The sequence below is a fragment of the Gracilinanus agilis genome, chromosome 3, assembly GCF_016433145.1.
Source record: "Gracilinanus agilis isolate LMUSP501 chromosome 3, AgileGrace, whole genome shotgun sequence".
Lineage (NCBI taxonomy): Eukaryota > Metazoa > Chordata > Mammalia > Didelphimorphia > Didelphidae > Gracilinanus > Gracilinanus agilis.
Genome location: NC_058132.1, coordinates 594,046,578 through 594,072,008, shown reverse-complemented (window position 1 = coordinate 594,072,008; position 25,431 = coordinate 594,046,578). Strand labels below are relative to the sequence as shown.

The window sequence follows — 25,431 nt, the reverse complement described above, 5'->3', positions numbered from 1 at the left end:
CCCTGACCTCTTATTTCTTGTGCAAAATGAGGAAGTTGAACTAGCTGGCTTCCAAGAAGATCCCTTGATAAAATTGAAGCTTTTTTAAATGATGTATTCTAATTTCAAAAACATATTAACCAAATTGTTTATTGACAAAACCTTATTTTTGTTGTAGATCCAAGACCCAACTCACCAGTACGTCATCAAGGAAGGGGTGATGAACTTGAGCGAGATGAAAGAAGAGAAGAACGAAGAATAGACAGAACTGATGACAGAAGAGATGAGAGAGCTAGAGAAAGGGAGAGAGAAAGAGAAAGGGAGAGAGAGAGGGAGAGGGAGAGAGAACGTGACAGGGAGAGAGAGAAAGAGAGAGAATTAGAACGAGATCGTGCAAGAGAGAGGGAGAGAGAGAGGGAAAGGGAAAAAGACAGAGAACGTGATCGAGATAGAGATCGAGACCATGATCGAGAGAGGGAACGAGAAAGAGAACGAGAGAGAGAAAAAGAAAGGGAACGGGAGAGAGAAGAACGAGAAAGAGAGAGAGAACGTGAAAGGGAAAGAGAGAGAGAACGAGAAAGAGGGAGAGAAAGGGAGAAAGAACGGGATCGGCAGAGGGATTGGGAAGATAAAGGAAGAGAAGATAGAAGGGAAAAAAGAGAAGATATCCGAGAAGACAGAAATCTAAGGGATGTTCATGATGAAAGAAAATCAAAGTAAGAATGATTATGAATCAACTTATGACTACATTAGATTCCTTTTTATTTATTTAATTTCTAGTCATGCCCATCATCTTGTTCCTTATTAATTCCTTATAGAATCTTGAAAATGCATCAGTAGCATTTTTAGAATTTTTATTCAAATGTGAGCATCCCCTATCTTCTGTTTAAATTGCTATTATCTCTTTATACTTTTATTTTTCTATTCCCTATTTGTCCCTTCCTGACTTTTTCAAATTTTATATTTTATTACAAGTTCTATATTTAATGTACTCTGATTTAAAAGACCTTTTTGAATATCTGAACCATTGTATTTGAAAGAGAACCTCAAACATTTTCCTGTTTGGGCTGTAATGTGTTTCCTAGTAAAGGTTAACCTGAAGGTGATAAGTTTTAATAAAATTATTCTTAGGATCATAAATGTGGAGCTGAAAGGGGCCTTAGTTCTAATTCCTTCATTTTACAGATGAAACTGAGGCCCAAGAGAAGTGACTTGTCCAGTGTCACACAGGTAAAGCTAGGATTTAAAGGCTGCTCCTCCAACTTCAAATCAAACACTTTTTTCCTCTGTACACTGCACTGCTAATAGCTCACCACAGCATATTTGAGACAGTGATATAGAGTTCTTTTCAGAAGTTCTGAGGTCATTTATGATAGATCTAATCTCTAAGCATATATCACCCTTTGGGGCATCTAAATATTTAACCTATTTTACATATTTTGTGTGTGTGTGTGTGTGTGTGTGTGTGTGTGTGTGTGTGTGTGTGTGTGTGTTACACGTACACACACACAAAATATGCAAAATAATGGTGGAAAGTAAAAGCTCTAAATGGATTGAGAAAAACCAGAGCAATTTAGATTCCATCACATCTTAGTCACTAAAATTTAGGCTAGAAAAAGTGCTTTGTTGCTCTATACAATACCCTGATCAAGAAGCACAATGAAAATGAGAAATTCCTAAAATTGTTATTAAATAGGCTTCTCCTCCTACTTTGAATAAATATTCAAATATTAAGTATAATAAATATTTTATCTCACTGATTTCCTAGTTCTCTCTCAAATGTGGTACAGATAGCAATTTATCCATACCTATGTGATTCTTGTCAATGCCCTCCTATAAGTTCATGAGCAGAGTCCATCCAGCATGAAGGAGACTTTTCTTTCTTTTGATATCGTGATGGTACCAGTAGAACATATACCTGCTATTCCTCATTTTTGCCATGGGAGCAACTCATCTTTTTTGTATATCTGAAAATTCTTAGATATCATCCTTTACTCATGTTCTTTATTTGCCTCTCCTTTGCCCGCTTTGTGATATGCATTTCAAAAATTTCTTCAGAGGCAATTGCATTCTATGTATTACTGCAATACACAGAACTGATATAAAAAGATGAGCCTTTGCTTTCAGGTTGAAGCCTGTTGGCAGTAATGGAGCTTTATAATCTTCTAAAGCAACCCATTCTGTTTTCATATTCCTTTTCAACTGTGAGCCCATCTTACTGTCCATCTATAGTCTCATCTAGATTCTGTTATAGATCCTAAATATATGTTCTGTTGGATAAGCTGTATAGGGATTTCATCCCAATTCATATCAGTACCTTGTCAAGAAGCATTCTTCATCTACTTGGTTCTTTGAGTGATTTCAGCTATCTAATTTTTAATAAAAATTTTTAGAATTCTTGGAAGTATTGTCTTAGGTTAATGAGATCAACACAGTGTCATCAGTAAACAAGCATATAGAGCAGGGGTCGGCAACATATGGCTCTCGAGCCATATCTGGCTCTTTTGAGGGCTAGATATGGCTCTTTCTGCAGGAGCCATAAAGTCAATTTTTTTTCAGGCACTGTTACAGGAGCGCGCACTGTGAGCATTGTATGACTCTCACGAAATTACATTTTAAAAAATGTGGCGTTTATGGCTCTCGCGGCCAAAAAGATTGTCGACCCCTGATATAGAGGAATCCCTCTTTAACATATATTCTGTAATGGATCTCTTCCACTGATTTTGCCCCCTGCCCATAATTCTCTTTTGTTTTAGGAGTGGATATTGCTTATAATAGGCTATCTCTTTCTTTATAAGATTTTATAGACAAGTTTATATTCCTGCCTGGTATTATTGTGCTTGGAAACCATTTCTCTCTGTTTGGCAAAGAAGGCAGAGTATTACTAAGGGGTTTTCTGTACTCTTTGTTTTGGTAATTTGCAGAGGTTAGACTTTACAATATAAAATTGTCACAATCTATGTCAGTATCACCATTTTAAATTTTAATTTACTTGTATTAGATTAATAGTTTAAATAATAAGGGTCATTGCTTCAATTGTACACTATATCTTTTTTCTCGTTTTTTTTTTTTAATTAATTTTGATCTCTGACAGTTCCATGGTCTGACTCAACACAGATAACTGACTGAGGCTTAATTCCCACGTTAATAAAAGTCTTTCTGTTCATTATAGTACATGTTTTGTTCTCTCTTATTTGGTACATGTCACATTTAGTGACTACTTTTTTTTTAAGCAAAGAAATATGGATTCATGAGTTTCTGTGTCATATCCAAGTTTTGGACTTCTTATTTCTTCCTAAACCATAGTTTCCTGTGTTTTGGTTTTTCTACCCATTCTTAACTTTTCCCACTGAATACCAGTGTACATTGACTTGACTTAGAAGTTCTTACCTATTTCTTCATAGTTTTTCTAACATTCTGTCCATAGTCACTGATGTTAATGTGTAAGGTGCAATTATTTTTATGGTGTTTTTGCAAATACTTACCATGCATTACATGTTACATGCTGGCCACTAATAAAAGAAATGCTATTTTTTGTTGTCTTTGAACCATTTGACTACAGCTGTCTTTTGGTTTCATTTGTAGGAAGAGCATCCGATAGCAGTATTTCTAGTTCTTAATCATTCATAAGTTTCTAAATAAGTTTCTAAAATAGAAAAAGTCAAATTAAAATTTGATGGCCTAAAAACTATGATTGTTAGCACCCATTGCCCTTTTCCTTTTCCCCACTGTCACTGTACTGCAGAAGCAGAAGTTCATCTCATAGAACTAAGGGCATTTTTTGTGTGTGTGTGTTTATTTGGTTGCCATGGCAAAACACGTCCCCCCTCCCCCCCAAAAAAGCAAAAAACACTAGGTGACCAGCCTACCTTTGCTATACAGACATTATCTGGGTTAATTATCAGAAAATAAATTCTTTCCAGGATTGGCACAGTTTTGTAGAGATTACTTTGTGTTAGCATAGCCTTCGTATACTTAGGGTCACTTCTACTCTACAGTGAGGCATCAGAGGACAACTTTGTGGAGGCCAAAGAATAAATACTTGAGTAAATACATATTTTCCAAATTTATTGTTTTAAAAAATATTTTTTCTTCAACATGTTATTGTTTCCACTTTAGAAAAATGATTTTAAAATTTTTTTCAGATAGGGAGTTAATATTTTAATAAAGTTATCGATTAATTTCTGAGATTTTATATCTAGGACAGATATTTTATAAGAAAACTTTATTCTTAGCAAAAACTATTGAAATGCCAAACTTTTTTTCCTTTCACCTGGTTTTGCTAAATTGAAGTTGTTTTCCCAATTTAGGAAACGACATAGGACTGAAAGCAGTCCCAGTCCTCGCCAGTCACCCAAACGCCGACGTGAACATTCTCCTGATAGTGATACCTACAATAGTGGAGATGATAAAAGTAAGCATAACTTAATTAACTTTACTACAGAATTTAGACTCACTTATAAATATAAACTTTTTGACAAGAAGAGCTGTTGACTGAGTATGAAATTATTTCCTTCATTATCTTTATTATTAAATACCTTCATTTAGGTATGCATTTGTTTTAGAATAATAGCAATTATAAAATACCTGCCTTAACATTGGTGGCCAAGTTGCATGAATTTCCTGAAATAACATATATGTTAAATATTTTTGCTCTTTAATTTGGTGGGAGATCGAATTTGATTGTTGCTATCTATTACCTGTAATGCTTTATTCTTGTTTTTTTTTCTGTTTGAATAGATGAAAAACATAGACTGTTGAGCCAGGTTGTACGACCCCAGGAATCTCGTTCACTTAGTCCTTCACACATGGCAGAAGATAGGCAGAACCGTTGGAAAGAGGAAGACCGAAAGCCAGAACGAAAAGAGAGCTCTAGGCGCTATGAAGAGCAAGAGCTCAAAGAGAGAGTCTCTTCTGGAGACAAGCAAAGGGGAGGGGAACAGCCAGAAGTAACGGAAAGCTCAAGAACACGTACACAGGAAAGTGTTGGACACCACCAGCCTGAAGAGCGAGATGGCTCTGATCGAGCACATGAGGAAAACAAGAAAAAGTACAAAGTACAAAAAAGAACCACTAAGAGAAAGAAAGATGATGATATTGGAATGGAAAGATATAGCACTGAGTCTGCGACAGAGGAGGGTCAAGTATTTTCACCAAAAAAAGGACAGAAGAAGAAAAATGTTGAAAAGAAACGTAAAAGGTCAAAGGGCGATTCTGATATTTCTGATGATGAAATAGTTCAGCATAGTAAGAAGAAAAAAGGCCCAAGGACCCCCCCTGCGACAACCACAAAAGAGGAGTTGGTTGAGGTGTCAAATGAGAAAAATGGAACAACTTTAGAGACTTCCCAGAAAAGAGAAGATACTACATTTAGTGACTGGTCTGATGAAGATGTCCCTGACCGTGGAGATGTGATTGTACCTGAGCGTTCTACTGAAGAATCTCAAAGAAAGTGTCACAAAACCAGAGTGGAGAAGATAGAAGCACCTCATGTTACCATAGAAGATGCACCACATCGCAAGCCAATTGATCAAAAACGGAGTAGCAGCTTGGGAAGCAATCGGAGCAATCGTAGTCATACTTCTAGCCGCCTACGATCACCTTCTAATGATTCTGCTCATCGAAGCGGAGATGACTTGACTGGTCGAAAGAGAGTCTTGCACAGTAGCTCCAGAGATAGAGAAAAGACAAAAAGCTTAGAAATTCCAGGAGAGAGAAAATCTAGAATTGATCAGTTGAAGCGTGGAGAGCCTAGTCGCAGTACTTCTTCAGGTAATTAAGTGGAATCCATAGATTTTGGTTACATTGGTTTAAAAAAAGCAACTCAGTATATCACTTGTGTATGTTTTTATTAGCCTTGGATGTTATTGAAATTTGTGCTTATATCATAGAACATTAGCATTGAACAAGGAGTTGAAAACTTTCCCCTCCCTTTATAGAGTGGTTTAATGACTTTTTTTTAATAGGTGAAGGAGTCATGGTAGGCAGTAGATTTGAAAGCAAAACATTGCCTACAAAAAGAAGCTAGCATAAATTAAAGGACATTTGGAAAAGAATGCATAGAACAATTTTTGGCATTTGCTGTTATAGCTACTATTACAGCATTGCAGATAGTCACTCCTGTTGTCAGGTAATTATACTACCTAGTATCTGCCAGGTAATTAACTACCTGGCAAGTAACTAAACAAAGTTCTGTATAACTTAATAGTTAACTTTTCAAATTATGGAAACAACCCATGTCTTCTATGTTTGTATAACTTTTAGAATATAAACTTATTAAATAATAAGCAGATAGTTTTATGTACTGCTTTAAAGTAATCTCAAACTTTCAAATAATTTTTTTTCAAGATTGTATCTTCAGTAATCACTAATCTCCTTCCTATTTTTTCAATACTGAATATGTGTCATAATAATAATGTTTCTGATAATGCTAATCATTTTTAACTTGAGATAGTGTATCAGTAGTACTTAAATGATAGAGCTTGGTAGAGTTGGTTAAGTTGTTGAGGAACTCACACTGGAGCTTAGAATTATGTGAAACAAGGTGGAATAGAGGTGGTAAGAGATTGTTTCTGTTACTTCTGTAGGAACTGGCTATAGTGGCAAAGGAGTTATCTTATCAGGTCTCATAATAATTACTGCAACTTCATTTACTTCCATCTACTTTGCTCCCCAAACCAACAAACATAATACTATTGATATGGCCAGTACAGTTGGACTGTCAGCTTCCTAGTTTTTGATCCTACTCCTCTTAATGTTAGCCTATTCATATTAGCTTTCTTGGCTGCCATATAACAGTTTATTCATTTATGCATAAAGTTCTATCTTAGAATCAATAACAAGTATATAAAGTATATATAAAAGTAGCAACACTCCCCCATCTTTTACTTACTAACTTAGTTATCTAGCTGTCTTCCCAATACTATGTTTTTGAAAAACTTCGTATTTATCACTATTAACTAGGTGACTCAGTAGATAGAGAGCCAGGCTTGGAGAAGGGAGGTCCTGAGTTCAAATATGATCACAGATACTTCATAGGTGTGTGACCCTGGGAAAGCCACTTAATCCCAAATGCCCAGCCCTTTCTACTCATCTGCCTTGGAACTGATACTTAGTATTATTCTAGGGTAGAAGGTAAGGGTTTTTAAAAAAAATTAAATTCAGCCCCAAATTCCAACATGTTAGGATCTTAAACTGACTAGTGTGTTAACTGTCTTTCCCAGTTTTGTGTTTTCTGTAAATTTGATAACCATGGCCTCATTAACTTTCAGTCATTGACAAGCACATCTCCCTTGGGTATTCTACTAGTGATCTCTTTCCAAGTTGTTACTGAAACAATAAATTATTGTTTTTTGAGTCTGACCATTTGATCTATGTTAAATTCACCCAATTGTATCATAGGGTTTACTTTTCCAGAAGATTAGCGTAAAGTAGTTTGTCAACTGCTCTCTGGAAATCTAAGTAAATTGTATCAGATGGATTTCCCTTATTTGTCAACAAAGTAACCCTGTTTCAAAAGGAGTTTATAGTTTGTTTCAAAAGGAGCTTTAGTCTGGCATAGTCTGTTGATGGAAGAAGCTCCCTGGGATCATAGATCTTTGGTGTTTGGTGACCAACTGTTTCAATACTATGTTTTAGAATTTTATAGGGAATTAGAGACAGTCTTTATTGGATTAGAGTTTACAGATTCCCTTCTCTTGCCATTTGTGAAAATTGAGACATTTGTCTTTTCTCAAATCCACGTGGCACTGTTTTTACTTTTCATGATCTTTAAAAAAAAATCACTGAAAATGCTCTGCTAGTTTCATATCTGATAATTCTTTTGCTTCCAAAGGATGAAAGATATAACTCATCTTGATTTGGTGCCTTCAACTCATGAACAATGGTATATACAGACACATAGCTAGGAAGTGTCTGAATCTAGATTTGAACTCGTGACGTCTTGTCTCCATGCCTGGCTTTCTATCCCCTAAGCCATATAGCTGTCCCATCATTTTTGCCTCGTATAATGCCCATTTTTACAAGAAAAATTCTCTTGATATCTCTAATTTTTTGGAAGAAATGCTTTGTTTTTCCCATTCTATTTTTTCTTTTATTTCTTTGTGTTCTTCATTTAAGAAAACCATATCCTTATTCTTGTTTGGAATTCTGCATTCAAGCAGGTTCATCTCCCGTTTTCCTTTCCCTTTTGCTTTCCTTCTTCAGGTATTTATAGTCTCAACAGACAGCCATTTTGCTTTCTTGTTCTTTTTTTCTTTGAAATATTTTTTGTTGCTTCCTCCTATACAGTTTTGCAGACCTCTGACAATAGTTCTTCAGGCATTCTTATCTATCATATCTAATCCCTTAAATCTGTTGAACACTTCTATTTCATATTCATTTTTTAAAAAATCCTTGCCTTCTGTTTTAGAATTGATGCTAAGTACCATTCTAAGGCAGAACAGCAGTAAGGATAGGGAATTGGGGTTAAGTGACTTTCTCAGGGTCACACAGCTAGGAAATGTCTGATGCCAAATATGAACCCAAGGTCTGAAGATTTTTCCATTCTTTTGATTTAAGTCTGAATTTTGCTGCTGCAAGAAGCTCATGATAAGAGCCACAGTCAGCTTCAGGTCTTGCTTTGATCAAGTGTATAGAACCAGGTGCCAAAGTGATTTTCCCAGATCTTAGATGTATCTCTGTCACCCAAGTAAATTTTAGTGGCTCCTGATTAACTCTAGGATCTAATATAAAATCTCTGTTTGGTATTTGAAGCCATTCACAACTTGGCTCTTTACTGTCTATCCAGTTCTCTTATGTTTTACTGTCCTCAATTCATTCTATGATACAGGTAAATTGGTCCATTTGCTGACATTTTATATCTAAACACTTATGAAGTGCTCATTGACTGGTTATACTTTCTACATTGTAGCTATTCTCTACCATCAAGTAGTTATGAAAAAAGTTTTCATTTTCCTCCCTTCCTAATATGCTCCTTGTGAGCAAGGAACTTATAAGATATTTATTTATTTATTTTGTGCATATTATGTATGTGTGTGTGTGTGTGTGTGTGTATACACACACATATATATATATATATAATTAAGTGATTTATGGAATAATTGGAAAAGATTGTCCTTGAGCCAGGCATTAAAAGAACTATGCATTCTAAAGGGTGTAGATGAGGAAGAACAGAAAGCTGTTAATAAACAAAATCCTGGAGGCAGGAAATGAAGTGGTATGTAGAGAATAGGTAGGCTGAATGAACAGTGTATTGGGAATGAGGAGCGGGTGTGGAATAGTCTAGATAAATGGGAAACAGACTGTGAAGAGTTTTAAATGCCAAATAGGAGTTTGTATTTAATCTTTGAGGCAATAGGGAACCTCTACACCCATTTTGAGAGGGGGAGCGGCATAACCAGATCTGTGCCTTTAGAAATAACAATTTGGCAACAGTGTTGAGTATGGATTAGAGAGGAAGCTTGAAGCATGGAGAACACTAATTGCAGATTTTGTAGTAATCCCACCAAGAGGTAATGTGTCTGAATATTGTGGTTGTGATATCAGTGAAAAGAAGGGCATGAATGAGAATTGTGAAGTAAAATTGGCAAGACTTGGCAAATCATTGGGAGGGCGAAAGAGTGAACAATCAGGATGAATGTAATATCTTGAATGTAGGTGACTGTGGAAGGATATTAGTACTCTTTACAGAACTAATTGATTTAGTAGATGTGAGTGTTTTAGGGGAAGACAAGTGCCATTTTGGATATTCTTGAGTTTGAAATGCCTGTGTGACACTCAGATAAAAATGTCCAAAAGTTAGTTGATGATGTTATATTGGAGCATGGGGAGAAATTAAGGCTGGATATATGTAGTACTAGTAATGTCACTGCCACATCCAACTTAATTTTCCCTTTAAATTTACAAACCTTTTACCTTCTCTTAATTTATCTTGGTCTCTTCTCAGGCACTTTTCTCTCTTTTCTTGTCTTTCTCACCTTTAAACTATTTTTTCCCCAGAACCCCTCTTCCTTTTCCTAAAACTATTCTCTTCCTTTTCTACTTATTTCTTCTCAAACCTACTGCCTCCTCTTGTTTACTTCCTGTAGGAATGGTCTTAATCTTGATCTTTCTTCAGTCATCATATTCTTCTTTTGCTTAAGCTTCTCCCCCCCTTATCTGACTCTTCTATATCCTTATTCTTCTTCAATCTTTCTCATTCTTTTTGTTTTTCCTTTTCTAAAACTCATTCTTTAACTTTCTTCATCATTCTAAGTGCTGTCTTTTTTTTAGCATCTTCCACCCTTCTTGCTCCTTCTTTCCCATTCAGATTTTTCCACAGAAGTCAGAAGTAGAATTTATTCTTGACGCTATTTTAAGTTTTGGAACCTCTATAAATGAAAATTTACTCTTAGAGAAAAAATTCTTATAATCTTCCAAGAATCTTCAGTAAAAAGAAGAAAATATTCTTATCGCCTTGTGTGGATGAATTTTATGAAAGGACAGAATTTGGGGCAAGAATCATTTCTTGGATTTTAAAGAAACTTACACCTGAACAAAGTCTTATTCTTGAGGAAGTAACATATGCATATATGTATTTTATTAATTTGTTACCGTGTGTGAACATCATACATTAGGCTAAATTTAATTTCTTTTTCTTTAGAGGATTATTCTTCTCCCTACAACAAAGGGGCATCTTAAAAATAAGTCCCTTTATCCTGTGTTTCCTTTTGGTTTTAAGTTTAATGCATAACACAGATGTATTTATAATATTTATTTTAGATCGTCAAGATTCAAGAAGTCACAGTTCTAGAAGAAGTTCCCCTGAGTCAGATCGCCAGGTTCATTCAAGATCTGGGTCTTTTGATAGCCGAGAAAGGCTTCAGGAACGAGATCGCCATGACCATGATAGAGAACGGGAAAGGGAGAGGAGAGAAACAAGGCAGAGAGAATGGGACCGAGATACTGATAAAGATTGGCCAAGAAACAGAGACCGACTCCGGGAACGAGAGAGAGAGCGAGACAAAAGGAGAGACTTGGACAGGGAAAGAGAGAGGCAAAATCCTGATTCTAGTGAAAGAGATAGAGACAGAACTCTTGATATTTCTTCGCACATAGAGTCTTCAAAACGCAGTGAAACAAAACTGGATGAGCATGAGAAAGACTTTGAGGGAATTTGCAGAGACTCTGTAGCTTTGGAGAAAGAAAGACTAGAAAAAGACCTGGGACCTTTGCATGGATTTGAGGATGTAAATGAAGCTGAGAAAACTGAGAGCTTAGAAGGTAAGCTCTACCATAGTCTGCAAATTATTCTTTCTTTGCCTTTGAAAACAAATTATTTTCCCCTGAAAGGTCTTCTTCATACTAAAAAAATATTTGTAGATGAATCAGACCTGGTGAAGGGAAAATCCCTATGAATTTTGTTTTACCTTGTACTTCCTTTCAAGGCAGATCAAAGAAGTATAAAAAGGAGTTTTGTTTGTTTAGAGTAAATCTTAATAAAGGATACAATGTTTTTTCTTCACTATTGCTTTTTAACTTTTTCCTTATATATGACAAAAATGAACAAAGTCAATGGATATTTATTCATTGACTCCTCCATAGAGGAAGCTAGCTATCCCAGACAATGAGGTAGAAGGAAAGGGAGTTATATAATATTTTAGTGCATTCAGAACTTAAGAGTCTAGTTGGGAGAGAGGCAAGGAATAGGTATGTGAAAAATTAAATAATACATAAAATCCCCAAGACCTAACATACAGATTCTTAGCAAATATATTGACTAGAATAATCAATATTATAAGGCAAAATATGTGATTTTTTATTTTATTTTATTTTATTTTTTGCTGTTTTTGACTGAATGATATGATAGAGTTTAGGAGTTCAGAGGAGGAGAAAGTTCACAATGGGCAAGAGAGATCTGGGAAACTCGTGGAAGAGGGAAGGAATTGGTAGGTATGCTGAATTTGGAAAGTGGAACAGAGAGGAAAGACAGCACTCATTTGCCTAAGAAATTATTAAAAGTTCAACACCATAAAGTTAAGGGAAGGGAGTTTTCTTCTTTTCTTTTAAGAGGTTTTCATATCTATTTTTTAGCTCATGGGATTGTAGATTTAGACTTGGAAGGGGCTTTCAAGGTCATCTAACCTACTATTTCATTTTATAAATGGGACAACTGAGTTCCACAGGTTTAATGGCTCTTAAAATCACATAGACAAAACATAACACCTGGAATTCCATTAAGAAAAGAATAGGCTTTCTAAGTATTCATTTTTAAAGGTTGATAAGGAAGTTGAGTAACAACTTGGTTTATAAATTGATAATGGTAATCCTGTAAAGCTTTAAGAGTTCCTAAAGAACTTTATATGCATATTTTAGACTCTAGAAAAATACATTTTAATGAATCATAAGCAAAAATATATTGAGTTTCTTCTGGTGATCTCATCCCTTGTGTTCTTATTCTTCCATATGTCCAAAATCTCTTAGTTAAACTCCTTTGATTGTCTTATCAGTCTTACAGGCCTTATTTTCTTCTGCTGTAGTGATCTTATTAATTTGGTTTCTTTGGTGTGGTAGGATGAGAGCCTCGAAAGGAAGAATTGGTACATGCTTTATATTAGGTAGGTTTGTGAGTACAGAATGATAGATAGGTTCATAGAATATTTATTAAGCACTTACTAAGTACCAGGCATGTTTTAAGTGCTGGGAATACAAATGTAAGCAACAATAAAGACAGTCTGTACCATCAAGAAGCTTACATTCTCATAGGACAAGATAGCATGTAAAAAGAAGCTGAAGGTCTACAAAGGGGAAGGAGCCTAGGTGGCAAAGTATGGAGAGTCAGAAATGAAAGGAAGTTAATATTACTGGTCTGGCTACTCCTAAATGGGAATTCAAGGCTATTTAAAGTTTTTTACTTCTGAATTAATTTTTTAATCAGGAATATTACATTAGCATGCAAAACCCTAGTACAAGAATAAACCTCTCCTGTATCTTAGGAGGCATCATCATAGGAGGCAAAATCTTAAAATGTTATTTTAACTATACTTTGTAGTCTTAAACAATGTTGTGAATAGCATCCTTGTGATTAGAGTTAATAGCACTCATCCCTCTCTACATGCTTAATTTATATCCAAGTAGCTTTTTCACCTTGTGGAATTACATATATTGAGACAAAGGATAAATAAATGTAGAATAAATAATCTTTAGGTAAAAGTATTAGTTTAAATAGATTCCCAAAAGTTTAAAACATTTTACGCTTCTGTACCTTTCAAAGGGCAGCTTTTTCAAAATAATTTAATTGATATAAAATCTAATTCAGAATAATTTGGATTGTATAGCCATCCTGAAGTTATTAATAAGTTAGAATTGCCCTCTGAATTTTTTAATGTTTTCTTAAATTTGCTTTAGTTAAAATTAATTGTAAATTGAAAACAAAAATAAAGGGAGAAAAACTAATTGTTATAATATTTATGTTACATGTCACATTTATAATATGTACCCTTTAATAGAAATACTTTAATTTTATGATTTGTCTCATCATATACAAAAATTCTCAAAGGACACGGTTAAAATTTTTGGTATACTTCATCTGGATTATCACAATTTCAGGAATAGTGAGATTTTATTTTATATCTACTAAAGAACTCACTTATATGACTTTGGAAATTGCAGTTTTTAAGGTCAATAAATTTTATGAGTGATTAGAAATTTTAACTATACCCTTGTAGTTTCAGTGTTAAACAAATTAACATTAAATTTATAAACCCTTTACCTTTGATTTCTGGAGTGTAACACTTTTGTACTGTTATCCAAAAATGTATACGTTTGCAAAAGATAAAACTTGGCCTAGCTTGTTAAGAATAGCTAAAATTGGATATGACAAGAAATGGAGCATCCATTAATGGTACTATAAAAGATAAAGGAAGTAAGGAAGGTCTGACCATGTCCTTTATGTTTGTAAGTCATCATAGAATTCTCATGATATAAGTAAAATAGGCAGTAAATATTCAGTATTGAAAAATTGGGGTAAGGAAGATAAGGAAAAAAATTAATTTTTCATTTGATTATAATCACATGTAAAATGTAGAAGATGAATTTTCAAAAAGATTGTGTTTAAAAGCATTTTGTTTCAATAATTATGGCAATGATACAAAAAAGCTTTTGTCTTTTGGAGTAGACATCTCACTCTTACACAATACGTGAAGTCAGTCCAAGGGCAAATCAATTTTTTATCAGTTGGCTGAGAATTCAAATCGGAGTTGTAACTCTGGAAAATGAAAGAAGGATCTTGTAGTTTTCGCTCATATTTCCCTTTAAAATCTGATATATTAAAAAGGGTTCCAGTTTATTGATTTGAATACAGGCTCTACTTATATAAAACCTGATTGCAGTCCTTGTTTATGTGTATTGTGTTAACATAAATATGTTTTTTCCCCCCAAAATGGAGTAACCTGTATTTGGATCAGTACTATATTTTTCTCTCATACTATTATAGTTGGTTTGGGACAAAAGACATTTTCATCTTTATTTAGTATTTCATGACTTGAACAGTCCTCATCTTACATAGTTGCTTCAGTGGAATCTCAAAACAGGCTCTTCTTTAGTAAATAAAGTTGTCTTTATAATGAAATTCATTTGTCTTTTTAGCAGGAGATGATGAAGCCAAGTTAGATGATGCACAGTCATTAGGATCTGGTGCTGGAGAAGGATATGAACCAATCAGTGATGATGAACTTGATGAAATTCTGGCAGGTGATGCTGAAAAAAGGGAAGATCAACAAGATGATGAGAAGATGCCAGGTATCTTTTTTTTCTTTTAATTTAAATTAATTTTCTTCCCTTGAGGTTAATAAATCCCAGATAAAACTAGCATTTCCACATATAATGTAGAGCTGAAGATTGTTATATATTGAAATTGCAAACTAGAGGTTGTTTTTTTTTTTTAATTATATAATAAATTCAGGACTTTAATTTACTTTTATTTGTGTTTTTAAACCATTACTTTCTATTTTAGAATTAATACTACTTTTTGGTTCCAAGGCCAGAAGAGCAGTAAGGGCTGGGAAGTGGGTGTTAAATGATTTAGGTGGAATCACACAACTAGGAAGTGCCTGAGACCAGATTTGAACTTGGGACCTCTCATTTTTGGACCTGGCTTTCTATCCATTGAGCTACCTACCTGCCCCTTGCACATTAATTTTCAAAGTTGTCCTGCTTGTTTGAGTCCTTCTGGCTTTCCGTCTCCTTTCTTTTCTTTTGGGGATGAGAGTGGTTGCAGTTTGTTTCTTAAATTGTTCTCCTGGTTCTGCTTACTTCACTCTGCATCATTTCATACTCTTAATTCTTCCTAGGTATCTCTGAAATCATCCTTTTTGTTACTTATTATAGCACAATAATATTCCCATTATGTTAATCTACCATAATTTGTTCAGCCATTTCTCAGTTGATGGACACCCCCTCAATTTTCAGTTATTTACCATCATGAAAAGAGCTACAATAAATATTTTTATACAGAGGGATCTTTCTTCTTTAGTGTATAAACCTAGTAAATAGTGTTGCTAGGTGTAAGAGTACATACATTGATATATTTTATTTTTTTTATTTTTTTTATTTTTTTTTGCTGCTTTCCCAAACCACCAGACGAATTTATTACTCCATCAACAGTATATTAATGTTCCAGGTAAACAGTTGTAGTAGTGACTGGGTCCAAAGACTAATTTTTTTTTTTTTGGTACCTTCAATAAAAGTGGGCCTGCTGGATTTTTACTGTATCATATTGTAACAAGAATAATTGTGGTTATAATGACTAATACTTAAATCCTCAAATGAATCTGTGATCTTATCTTGTGTGGTCTAGTCCCTCCTGCAGTGAGAATTGGAATCCATTTATGCCTGCATCTTGTGCAGCTCTTGCCTGGGTCCTTCCTTAAGTTTACTACAAACCATCCACCGTGGTGGAGTCTTACTTCTTTTGCCATGGAGATTTCAATAAAGTGTATGGGCTATCCATTCCTTATACCTTATTCTTGCCCTATGAGTAGTTCATCTTCTTTTTGCTTATGTTTCTTAGATGAAAACCTTTCTTCTGCTTCTCCTGTTTCCCAATTTATAATTGTTCTTTGTGTGATACTTTTTAATTCTTCGTGTTTCAGAGTCATAGAAAATTGGAATAATATTTAAAATATAGACTTTTGCTTCATTCTTGGAGAAATTAAGAATTATTAAAAAGCCTTTGCAGTTTTCCAAAGACAAGGTGACATGCCCAGGGTCACACAACTGGGAAGTGTTTGAGGTCAGACTTGAACCCAGGACCTCCTGTCTCCAGGCCTAGCTCTCAATCCACTGAGCCACCCAGCTGCCCCCTTCCTGTTAAGTTTTGAGCTCAGCACATTATCTTTTTTCATTGTCTAAAATGTATGTTGAAGTCCTATATGTTGTATATTCAACAGCATTATCATAGACCAGACAACAGAAAATCAAGTTATCCTGTTACATAGTTAAATCAAACTCTTTTGAGAAGTTATAGATCTCTGTAATGTTTGGAACTTGCCATCACTGTAATGTCTGAAAGACCCATAGACATAGACTTTTTGAACTACATATCCTTCATGACAAAGAACACTTTTGGGATTTATACATTTTTTTTTTGTGTTCCTTGTTGCCTCATTTATTGTTAGATAGTTGAACAACTCTCATCTCTATTATATCTTTCAAGGAATCTTGGAGAGTATTTCTGTATACATGGGGCACACCTGCAAAGAAATGTCATTTTGTTCTACCAAATTAAAAAAAATTTTTTTTCATGGTCAACAAGCAAGAATCACAGTGCATTTTCTTTCAGCTAGATTATTGATAGTGACAATGTGGTCTATTGTTTAATAGCATTTTAGAGTAAAAATTTTCCTAATTCCCTCTTGAAAAATGCTCTCAATATGTATATGTAGCTTATTCCATCCCGTCCCCCCCATTTTTTTTTACTTTATTGATAAAGCAGGCATATTGGTAGATAGTAATTGATATTGTCATTTCCCATTTTTGGTATTAATTTCTATATTTTTTCTGACAATTTTGCTTATCTTCCCTTTCTTCAGGTACCAGTCTTTCAGTGCATTTATAATTTTCTTTCTTATAGCACAGACCTCATTCTCTGTCATTTGCTTTTTTTACTTCTTCTGGAAGGATATTAGACTCTAAATGTGGTGATTATACTTTTCTTCATGGTGAAAAATTTGTTTTAAAAATCTTTGCTGAGTTTTTTAGTTGTCCATTTATTTTTGTCTTTTCCAGCTTCATACTTTAAAAACTTAGGATAACTGCTTAGTTGGGTTGCTTGCCAAGCTTTTTAAAAATTGGTTTTACTTTCTATTGCTTCTGTTGGTTTTATAAGATAATATTGCACCTAATCTGCCACCATACTTTTCTGTAGTTAATAAGTAAGCAAAGCAAAGCAGTGTTGTCCTGAGCTCCTGTATTCCAGCACTTGACAAGTAAGTCAAGGATCTGTTAAATAAAGCAATTATTAGGCCCTTTTGGTCTCATCGTGGCAATTCATTTGTATGAATTATTGTAATCATTTGTATTGCAAGCCTGTCCTTTCATCTTTCTGTATTCATTATTTCAAGATCAATAACTTAATTAGATTGGGTTGGTGTTTCAGTTGCATGCCATATTTTTTCTCACATACATTTTCTAGCTTTGTATGTTAGTGTTAAGACATTATGTAACTAGCCCATTTCAGCTATAACTTCCCACATCTGGAATGAGTCACTACTTGTCAAAATGGTTTTAATTTTTTCAAATATCAGTTGGTGCTAGGAAAGTCCACTATCTTTTTAGTCATCTCTCAAAGAAAATGTTATGATATAGAGACAGAAGTCTTCTTTGTAATAGACAGTATCTTGGCTTCTTTAATTTTTTGGCTTGAACCATATTTTCACTATTCTCTCATTCATCTTTGTGTATTGAAGTCATCTAGTAGTAAAGTATATGTTAATTTAATTCAAAAGGTGTTGACAAAGTCTTCAAAGAACCAATTTTCATTGATTTCATAGTAGTTGGTTAGCTAAGATACAATCATGCTTATCTTATGAGCACTGTGAGATGGGATGACTATTTCTTCTTGCCTTTGGACACACAATAAAACCAGTTGTACCTCCCCAAAGAGAACTTAAGCTATTTTTTCATTTAGCTGTACATTTCTTCTTCTGGTTTGTTTATTATGAGCTATGAATTAGTTCTTCCAATAGTATATTATAAGGATTTCACATTTTAGAGTTCTAACAACTACATTAACATTTATATAGATGGTCTAAAAGCTATATTTCTTAGCAACATTTGCCCTGCCTTTTTGCCACTCTGCTATTATCACTGCAGAAGAGAAGGGAGAAGGATGGCATATAGGACTGTGGCCCATTTATGGGTTTCCATGACCAAAGGAATTAACACCAAGAGGTCAGCCTACTAGGTTGTTAAATATACTTGGGGGTTGACTTGGTGATGAGACTCTAAACTTGGCTGACTGTTTCATAATAGTTACTTAGTTTGTTACAAAACCCACATTCTAAGACTTTCCTTTTAGCTCACAGTTTGCCTCTCATTGTCAAAAACCACTTAAGAATATGAGGTCACTTCCATACTACAAATGGAGTAGAAGTTTATGGAGAAGCATCATAGAAAGCTGGTTTTACCCTTACATTGAACTTGATTATAATATTTATTTTATTACAAAGTATCATTAGGCAAAATGTTTATAGTGTTAATATAACCAAGCATAAAGTAAGCATTGACCACATTAAAAACATTGCTGTAGTATAAATTTGACTTATACTAACATTCTAATCATGACATAAAATAGCAAAAAAGCATACTTACCCTCATAAGTTTTCCTAGTATGTTATTCCTTATTTTGGAAACATCCATATCCTTATTCACTTTTGCAGATCCTTTGGATGTGATAGATGTGGACTGGTCTGGTCTTATGCCAAAACATCCTAAAGAACCACGAGAACCTGGAGCTGCCCTCTTAAAATTCACACCTGGAGCTGTTATGCTACGAGTTGGAATTTCTAAAAAATTGGCAGGTTCTGAACTATTTTCTAAAGTTAAAGAAACATGTCAGAGACTTTTGGAAAAGCCCAAAGGTAATTGTTTTGTTTTGCTTGTATAATTCCTTCCTATACCTATCAAAATGTTCTTGAATTTATTAAAATCTTGTTTTGCATCAATGTAGCACTTTTTACTGGAGAAATTATTTCAGCTCTTTTATCTTTATGGTTGGTCAATATCACTTGAACTTTACAAATGAGTAAGCTAAAATACAAAACTGCTAAATACTTTGCATAAGATCATTGAAAGAAGCTGAAACTTGTAATATAGGCAAGAAGGTTTTGTTTAGTTAGGTAGATACAGTATATTAATTTAATTATATATAGTTTAATTCCTACATCTTAGAAAGAAAACTGTGTATATGTGTGTGTATCTGTCCTTCTGTCTGATGGTATGTTTAAGTATAGGTAGCCTGAAAACAGTTGATTAGTTTGGGTTGGAATATTTTATCACTAAATTTGAGCCTTTAACATTTTTAACATAGAACAATTTTAAGTTCTCAGATAGTGAAATCATATGTGCTTGTGTATTTCAGTTATTTTCTTGACACTAGAAGACTAAATATAACTCTGTTATAATATTCAGAGCTAGTGATGTTAAACTCTATTGTGCACACTAGGGTTTAGAAGAATTGGGAATAAATTAAATAATTTATTGTATAATTTGAGAGGCAGGAAGAACTTTGTAGGTCATATAGTTCTATCCCTTCATTTTGCAAAGGAGGAAAATTGATATGATTTGTTTTTTAAAAGAAATGAAGTGATTTACCCATGTTGACACAGAAGGTTAATTGTCAATGCTAATTTGGTAGAGACCAACATTTTCTGGTTCTTAGTCTAGTGTTCTTTTTACTATTCCTACTGCTTGTGAAATAAAATTTTCCTGGCAAGCTCCCTAAATTTAGTGTAATAGCTTCTCTTAGAGTAGTCAGTATACTAAATTATTTTAGCTAGGTGACACAATGGGTAGAAGTTGGACCTGGAGTCAGGAAAACTTTAGTTCAAATCCAACCTCAGTCACTCTGAATTTGAACAAGTAACAATCACTGTCTGCCTTTTGATAAATACAGAAAGGCATAGCAACTACCTCCAAGTTTAATGGCTGAATAAAAGGACATCTTTATAAAGTGCTTTGTGAACCTTCAAACATTTAGCACCTTTAGATTTTTCAGGGATTCCCCCCACCCCCATCCCTAGAATTTCTAAATATTGCCAGCCACCCTTTTTTGGCCTGTGGCTTGAGTGAGGGAGTTACATAAAAGATACATTGAGTATCTTTTATGAAGGCAAGGGAGTGAAAGGAAAAAAAGGAGGTGATAGTTGAGAATGTTTTGAAGTTGGAAAATGCAATAAAGGAAGAGAATACAAATATGAACTTAAATAGGAAGTTAAAATTTTTTCTTGTTTGCCAACTCCTGAACTATATATATAACACATTGACTCCCTAAACAAGATCTATAATTTTAACTAGGTATATTTTGAACTTTGTGCAATATTCTTTATATGCTAATTAACAGAATATTTTTTTCTTTAATACTACTTTATTCATTTGTATTGATAGATGCAGAAAATCTTTTTGAACATGAATTGGGAGCCCTAAACATGGCAGCATTGCTTCGTAAGGAAGAGAGAGCTGGTCTTCTCAGTAATCTTGGACCATGTTGTAAAGCATTATGCTTTAGGCGAGATTCTGCAATTCGGAAACAGCTAGTGAAAAATGAAAAGGTATTGTCATTGCCTTGGATTACATTTAAAGTGTATTTACTGTTAGGAATGGTTTTTATTTGGTTGTTTCAGATAATCTTATGACTGCATTATGTAGAGGATTTCAAAAATCTATTCTCCTTAGTGTTCACACATTCTGAATGAGCATTAAGCATCTGAAAGCATCTATTAAGCATTAGGTAGGATAGTGGATAATTGTTTCAAAAAGTTTTAAATCGGTTTTCTGGCATGACTGCTTGACAAAGCCAATGTGATCTGTGGTAATAGTAGTTGAAGGATTGAGTCAAGAGGAAGGTGAATATTAAGAATGTTGTCTTAACACTGATCCAGCCATAGCTAGAATGGGACATACCATGGGATGATCATTGAAAGGCTGAGAAACTGGCATGTGAGTAGTAGTAGAAGGGACTGCAAGGGGTTAACTTGGAGAAAAGGACACATGATTACTGTGCTCAAGCATTAGAAGAATTTTATATAAGAAAGGTTGCGCTTTTGAGGGCAGCTAGGTGGTTCAATGGATTGAGACTCCGGCTGTGTGGCCTTGGGCAAATTACTTAATCGCCACTGCCTAGCCCTTACCACACTTGTTACTAACACATACTGTTGATTCTACAACAGAAGGAAAGGGTTTTAAAAAAACAAACCAAGGTTGGACTTTACCTTATTTGACTCACTAATATTATAAGGAAAAGTTAAGTTATAATGCTAGGAAGAAACTGTTTCTTTGTCAGGTGGTGAGCTCTTTTTCATTCAAAGTATTTAAACAGGAACTTGATTTCAACCTGGCAGAGATATTGAGGAAGAATTCTTTCCTTCCTTCCTTCCTTCCTTCCTCCCTCCCTCCCTTCCTCCCTCCCTTCCTTCCTCCCTCCCTTCCTTCCTTCCTCCCTTCCTCCCTTCCTGTCTGCCTTCCTGCCTTCCTTCCTTCCTGCCTTGCCTTCCTTCCATGCCTTCCATATCTTCCATCTTGGAGTCAATACTGTGTATTGGCTCCAAGGCAGAAGAGTGGGAAGGACTAGGCAATGGGAGTCATGTGACTTGCCCAGGGTCACACAGCTGGGAAGTGTCTGAGGCCAGACCTCCCATCTCTAGGCCTGGCTCTCAATCCACTTAGCCACCCAGCTGCCCCATAAGAATTTCTTATACGGGTGGCATTTGAGCTGGAGCTGCTCTGAGGTATCAACCATTAAGATGTGTGAAAAGAATTATATAGTAGTTTGTCAGGCTATATAAGCAAAACAGTGCATCCTTGAGGATCAGAAACTGAAAGAGCTCAGTAACTATTCTTAGCAGTTTGCTCAGCTGGCCTGCATCCCTTGCTCTTAATCACCTGTACTCATTTTGTTTTCAGGGCACCTTGAAGCAGACATACACAAACACTCCAGTGGTAGACAATGAATTGCTGCGCCTAAGTTTGCGATTGTTTAAGCGTAAGACAACATGCCATGGACTTGGGCAGGAAAAGACAGAAGAAAATAGTAAACTTTCACAACCTAGTATCCAGCCAGAAGTGTGTGTGTCCTAACACCAAAGTTCATTTTGGCCATCAGAGTATCTTCCTAGGGAAAAGCAAACCTAAGAAAACAAGACAAAAGACTTGTCCATTGCTCTTAAGTGGGTGAGGCACAACAACTTTTATTTGAAATGTACCATTTGGGTTGGGGGGTGGGGCAGGGAGGAGTGTGTGTCAGATTTATGTTCATTTTTACATAGTACTTGATGCACAAATGTGAGGACATCTAGATTATTGAATGTTGCATATGAATATGAATACTTTATTGAAGCAACTGGCAAAATTGAAGGAAGGGCATGTGTACTTCTTTTTCCAGTCTAAACATTTTTCATAAAACAGAACTACTGATGTCTACTAATGGGATCTTCATTACAGAAATGTTGACTTTTACTTGAAAAGAGTGTGTCCATCAAACCAAATCGAATGCTTTCAGTTAACTGTATATAATAGTGTTGCACAAAGCATTTAGTGCTTTTCTAACATTATGAGTGTATATGAGCAGGCATCCAACTATCTGTCTGTAGAATAAAGCCAAAATATTCTACCACAGCAAACATTCCCTCCTTCCCCCCCCCCCCATTATAGAAATAATAAACCTAACTTGCTAGGTATTTTTTGGTTTAAAATAAATGTGCATTGATACAATGTATAATATGTATTTGGGTTTTTAAAATATATATACAATTTTTTTAAAACTTGGAAACTGTGTCCTTAGTCTTTATTTTTAAAACAAATAACCTCTCCTTTCCTCTTTCTTATTCTTTTATATATTAACTAACTCTCTTCCTGACTTTGTGAAATCCATAAATTTGTTAATCATGTCTCTAGCCCTTGGAACAATTCTTGTGTTCCAAGACATTTAGGGTTAATGTTACATCTTTACATTTTTATTTAATGCATTTGTTTCTTTGTTCATAGAGTAGTTTTTAGTAATAATAAGAATATAAAAAAGACTTCATATGTATTGTAGGAATACTTTCAAACTTCCTGAGATTTAGCCTATCTATTCAATAAGCCCATTCATTAATTCTATATTTCAGCTGATTGTATTAGATCATTGCATGCAGCTATCTTTCACCAAATCACAGAATCATGTTTGATTGTCCAGAATTACCTTATTGAATGCCTATAATTTTAAAAAAGATGATTTATCAACACACCTTCTTCAACCACTTACTTAGTTTTCTGTTTCACTTGGATGAAATTAAGGAATTGAAAATAACTAGAGAACAAAACCTGTAGTCTTTTTAAGTGTGCCATCTCATGAGGGGAACTGTTGGAAATTCTTGCTTAGTCATTTGTTCCCCATATGTTTTTGAAAACTGAAGTCAGTGTGCCTGACCCTGTTGGTTTGTATGAACCTTGTTGTGGGGCAGGATATAAAACTCAGTATTTCTTTTATGTAACCTTAAAAGAACATAACACAGAAGAGAGAGTATTATTGGTTTAACATATGGAACATTTAACTCAAGTACTTAATCGAATGACTGGGTTTGAGAAAATATTAAAACCTACAACACCTTTGAAGTATTGGAATTTCACTTCTTAACTCCATTAGATAATTTTATTACATAGAACATGAATATTAAAAGCTTCATAGTATCTATTATGACTGGAATTTTAACAAAAAATTTTTATTGGTATTTGTTTATCACCTTTATTTCATAGTTAGTTCTCTGCTCCTTCCTCTACAAGAACCATTTTTTGGTAAAAAAAATTTTAAGAGGAAAAAAATAGTTCAAAAGTAATCAACCCATTAGTACAGTCTGATTGTATATTTGGTATTCTTACACACATAATCTCCCACTATTACAAAGAAAGAGAAGGAGCTCCATTTTTTTTCCTTTCTCTTTGTCTAGGCATGGCCATTTTATTTATATGGCTTTTTAAAAAATTGTAGCAAATTGTTTTCCTCTTTCTGCTTACTTTACATCATTTAATATAAATCTTCCTGTTCCTTTCTGAATTCTTCATATTCATAATTTCTTTTTCTTTACAGGACAATCATTCCATAGATTCACATGCCCTAACTGGTTTAGCTATTCCCCAGATGATGTGCATCTTCTTGCTATTATGTAACAATATATAACAAGATTGTAGCTTCGATGTCATTGGTATAGAGAACTTCCAGGTGAAAACTCCCTCTACCACTATATACATATATTGTGCAAGTCATATAACTTTCTCTGTAATTTGAGTCTTAGAAAGTTGCTTAGCTCAGAGAGGTTATATGACTTGCACAATATATGTATATAGGCAGTATATGTCAGAGGCAGAATCTGAACCTAGGTTCAACCCTATCCAGTATAACATGCTATTTCTCACTAAACGACTGGAATTTAAATACAAACAACAAATGCTTCACTTCCTTTTGCCAATATCATGAATATAAAACACATGTAATTTTATTGGCACTAAATTTATTTTCTTCAGTTCTGAGGACCCTTTTGTTCTTCTCTGATGAGAGGATTCGGCTTAGCCATGTTTTGGTAACAATAGCTTAAACTCCATATTGCTAGGGGAGTGCAATACTAAACTGTGTGTTCAGTCTCATGATGATGTGGGGATTTTGTCCTTTAAAAAAACAGATAGAGAACAAACACAGGAATTATATGAACACAACTACAAAATACTTTCCAAACAATTAAAACTAGATCTAAATAATTGGAAAAACATTAATTGTTTGTGGGTAGGATAAGCTAATATAATAAAAATGGTAATCCTACCCAAATTAATTTACTTATTTAATGTCATACCTATCAAACTACCAAGAAACTTTTTTATAGAATTAGATAAAATTATAACAAAAATCATTTGGAAGAACAAAAGATCAAGAGAACTAATGAAAAAAAATGTGAAGGATGCCTAGCAGTACCAGATCTTAAACTATACTATAAAGCTGTGATCATCAAAACAATGTGGTACTGGCTAAGAGACAGAAGGGCAAAACAATAGTATAGATTTGGGACAAATGACTTCAGCAAGATAGTGTATGATAAACCCAAAGAACCCACTATTTGACAAAAGCTGCTGGGAAAATTGGAAAACAGTATGGGAGAGATTAGGTTTAGATCAGCATCTCACACCCTATACCAAGATAAATTCAGAATGGGTAAATGACTTAAATATGAA

At 34.4% G+C, this 25,431-nt stretch overlaps 1 protein-coding gene across 7 annotated transcripts in view; it reads left to right on the top strand.

Moving 5' to 3' along the window:
- ZC3H13 (zinc finger CCCH-type containing 13) overlaps window positions 1-22,880 on the top strand; it is a 79,435-nt gene extending 56,555 nt beyond the window's left edge. For 5 of the 7 annotated variants that reach the window (XM_044670622.1, XM_044670626.1, XM_044670625.1 and 2 more), the window contains 8 exons: window positions 158-695; window positions 4,290-4,393; window positions 4,720-5,751; window positions 10,741-11,241; window positions 14,605-14,757; window positions 18,897-19,097; window positions 20,623-20,786; window positions 22,138-22,880. In XM_044670622.1, coding sequence (XP_044526557.1) covers window positions 158-695; window positions 4,290-4,393; window positions 4,720-5,751; window positions 10,741-11,241; window positions 14,605-14,757; window positions 18,897-19,097; window positions 20,623-20,786; window positions 22,138-22,311 — 2,867 coding nt within the window. In that variant the 3' untranslated portion in view covers window positions 22,312-22,880. The remainder of the gene's footprint in view (window positions 1-157; window positions 696-4,289; window positions 4,394-4,719; window positions 5,752-10,740; window positions 11,242-14,604; window positions 14,758-18,896; window positions 19,098-20,622; window positions 20,787-22,137) is intronic. The other 2 variants (XM_044670629.1, XM_044670623.1) reach the window with 1 other exon arrangement.
- The last annotated feature ends 2,551 nt before the right edge of the window (window positions 22,881-25,431 follow it).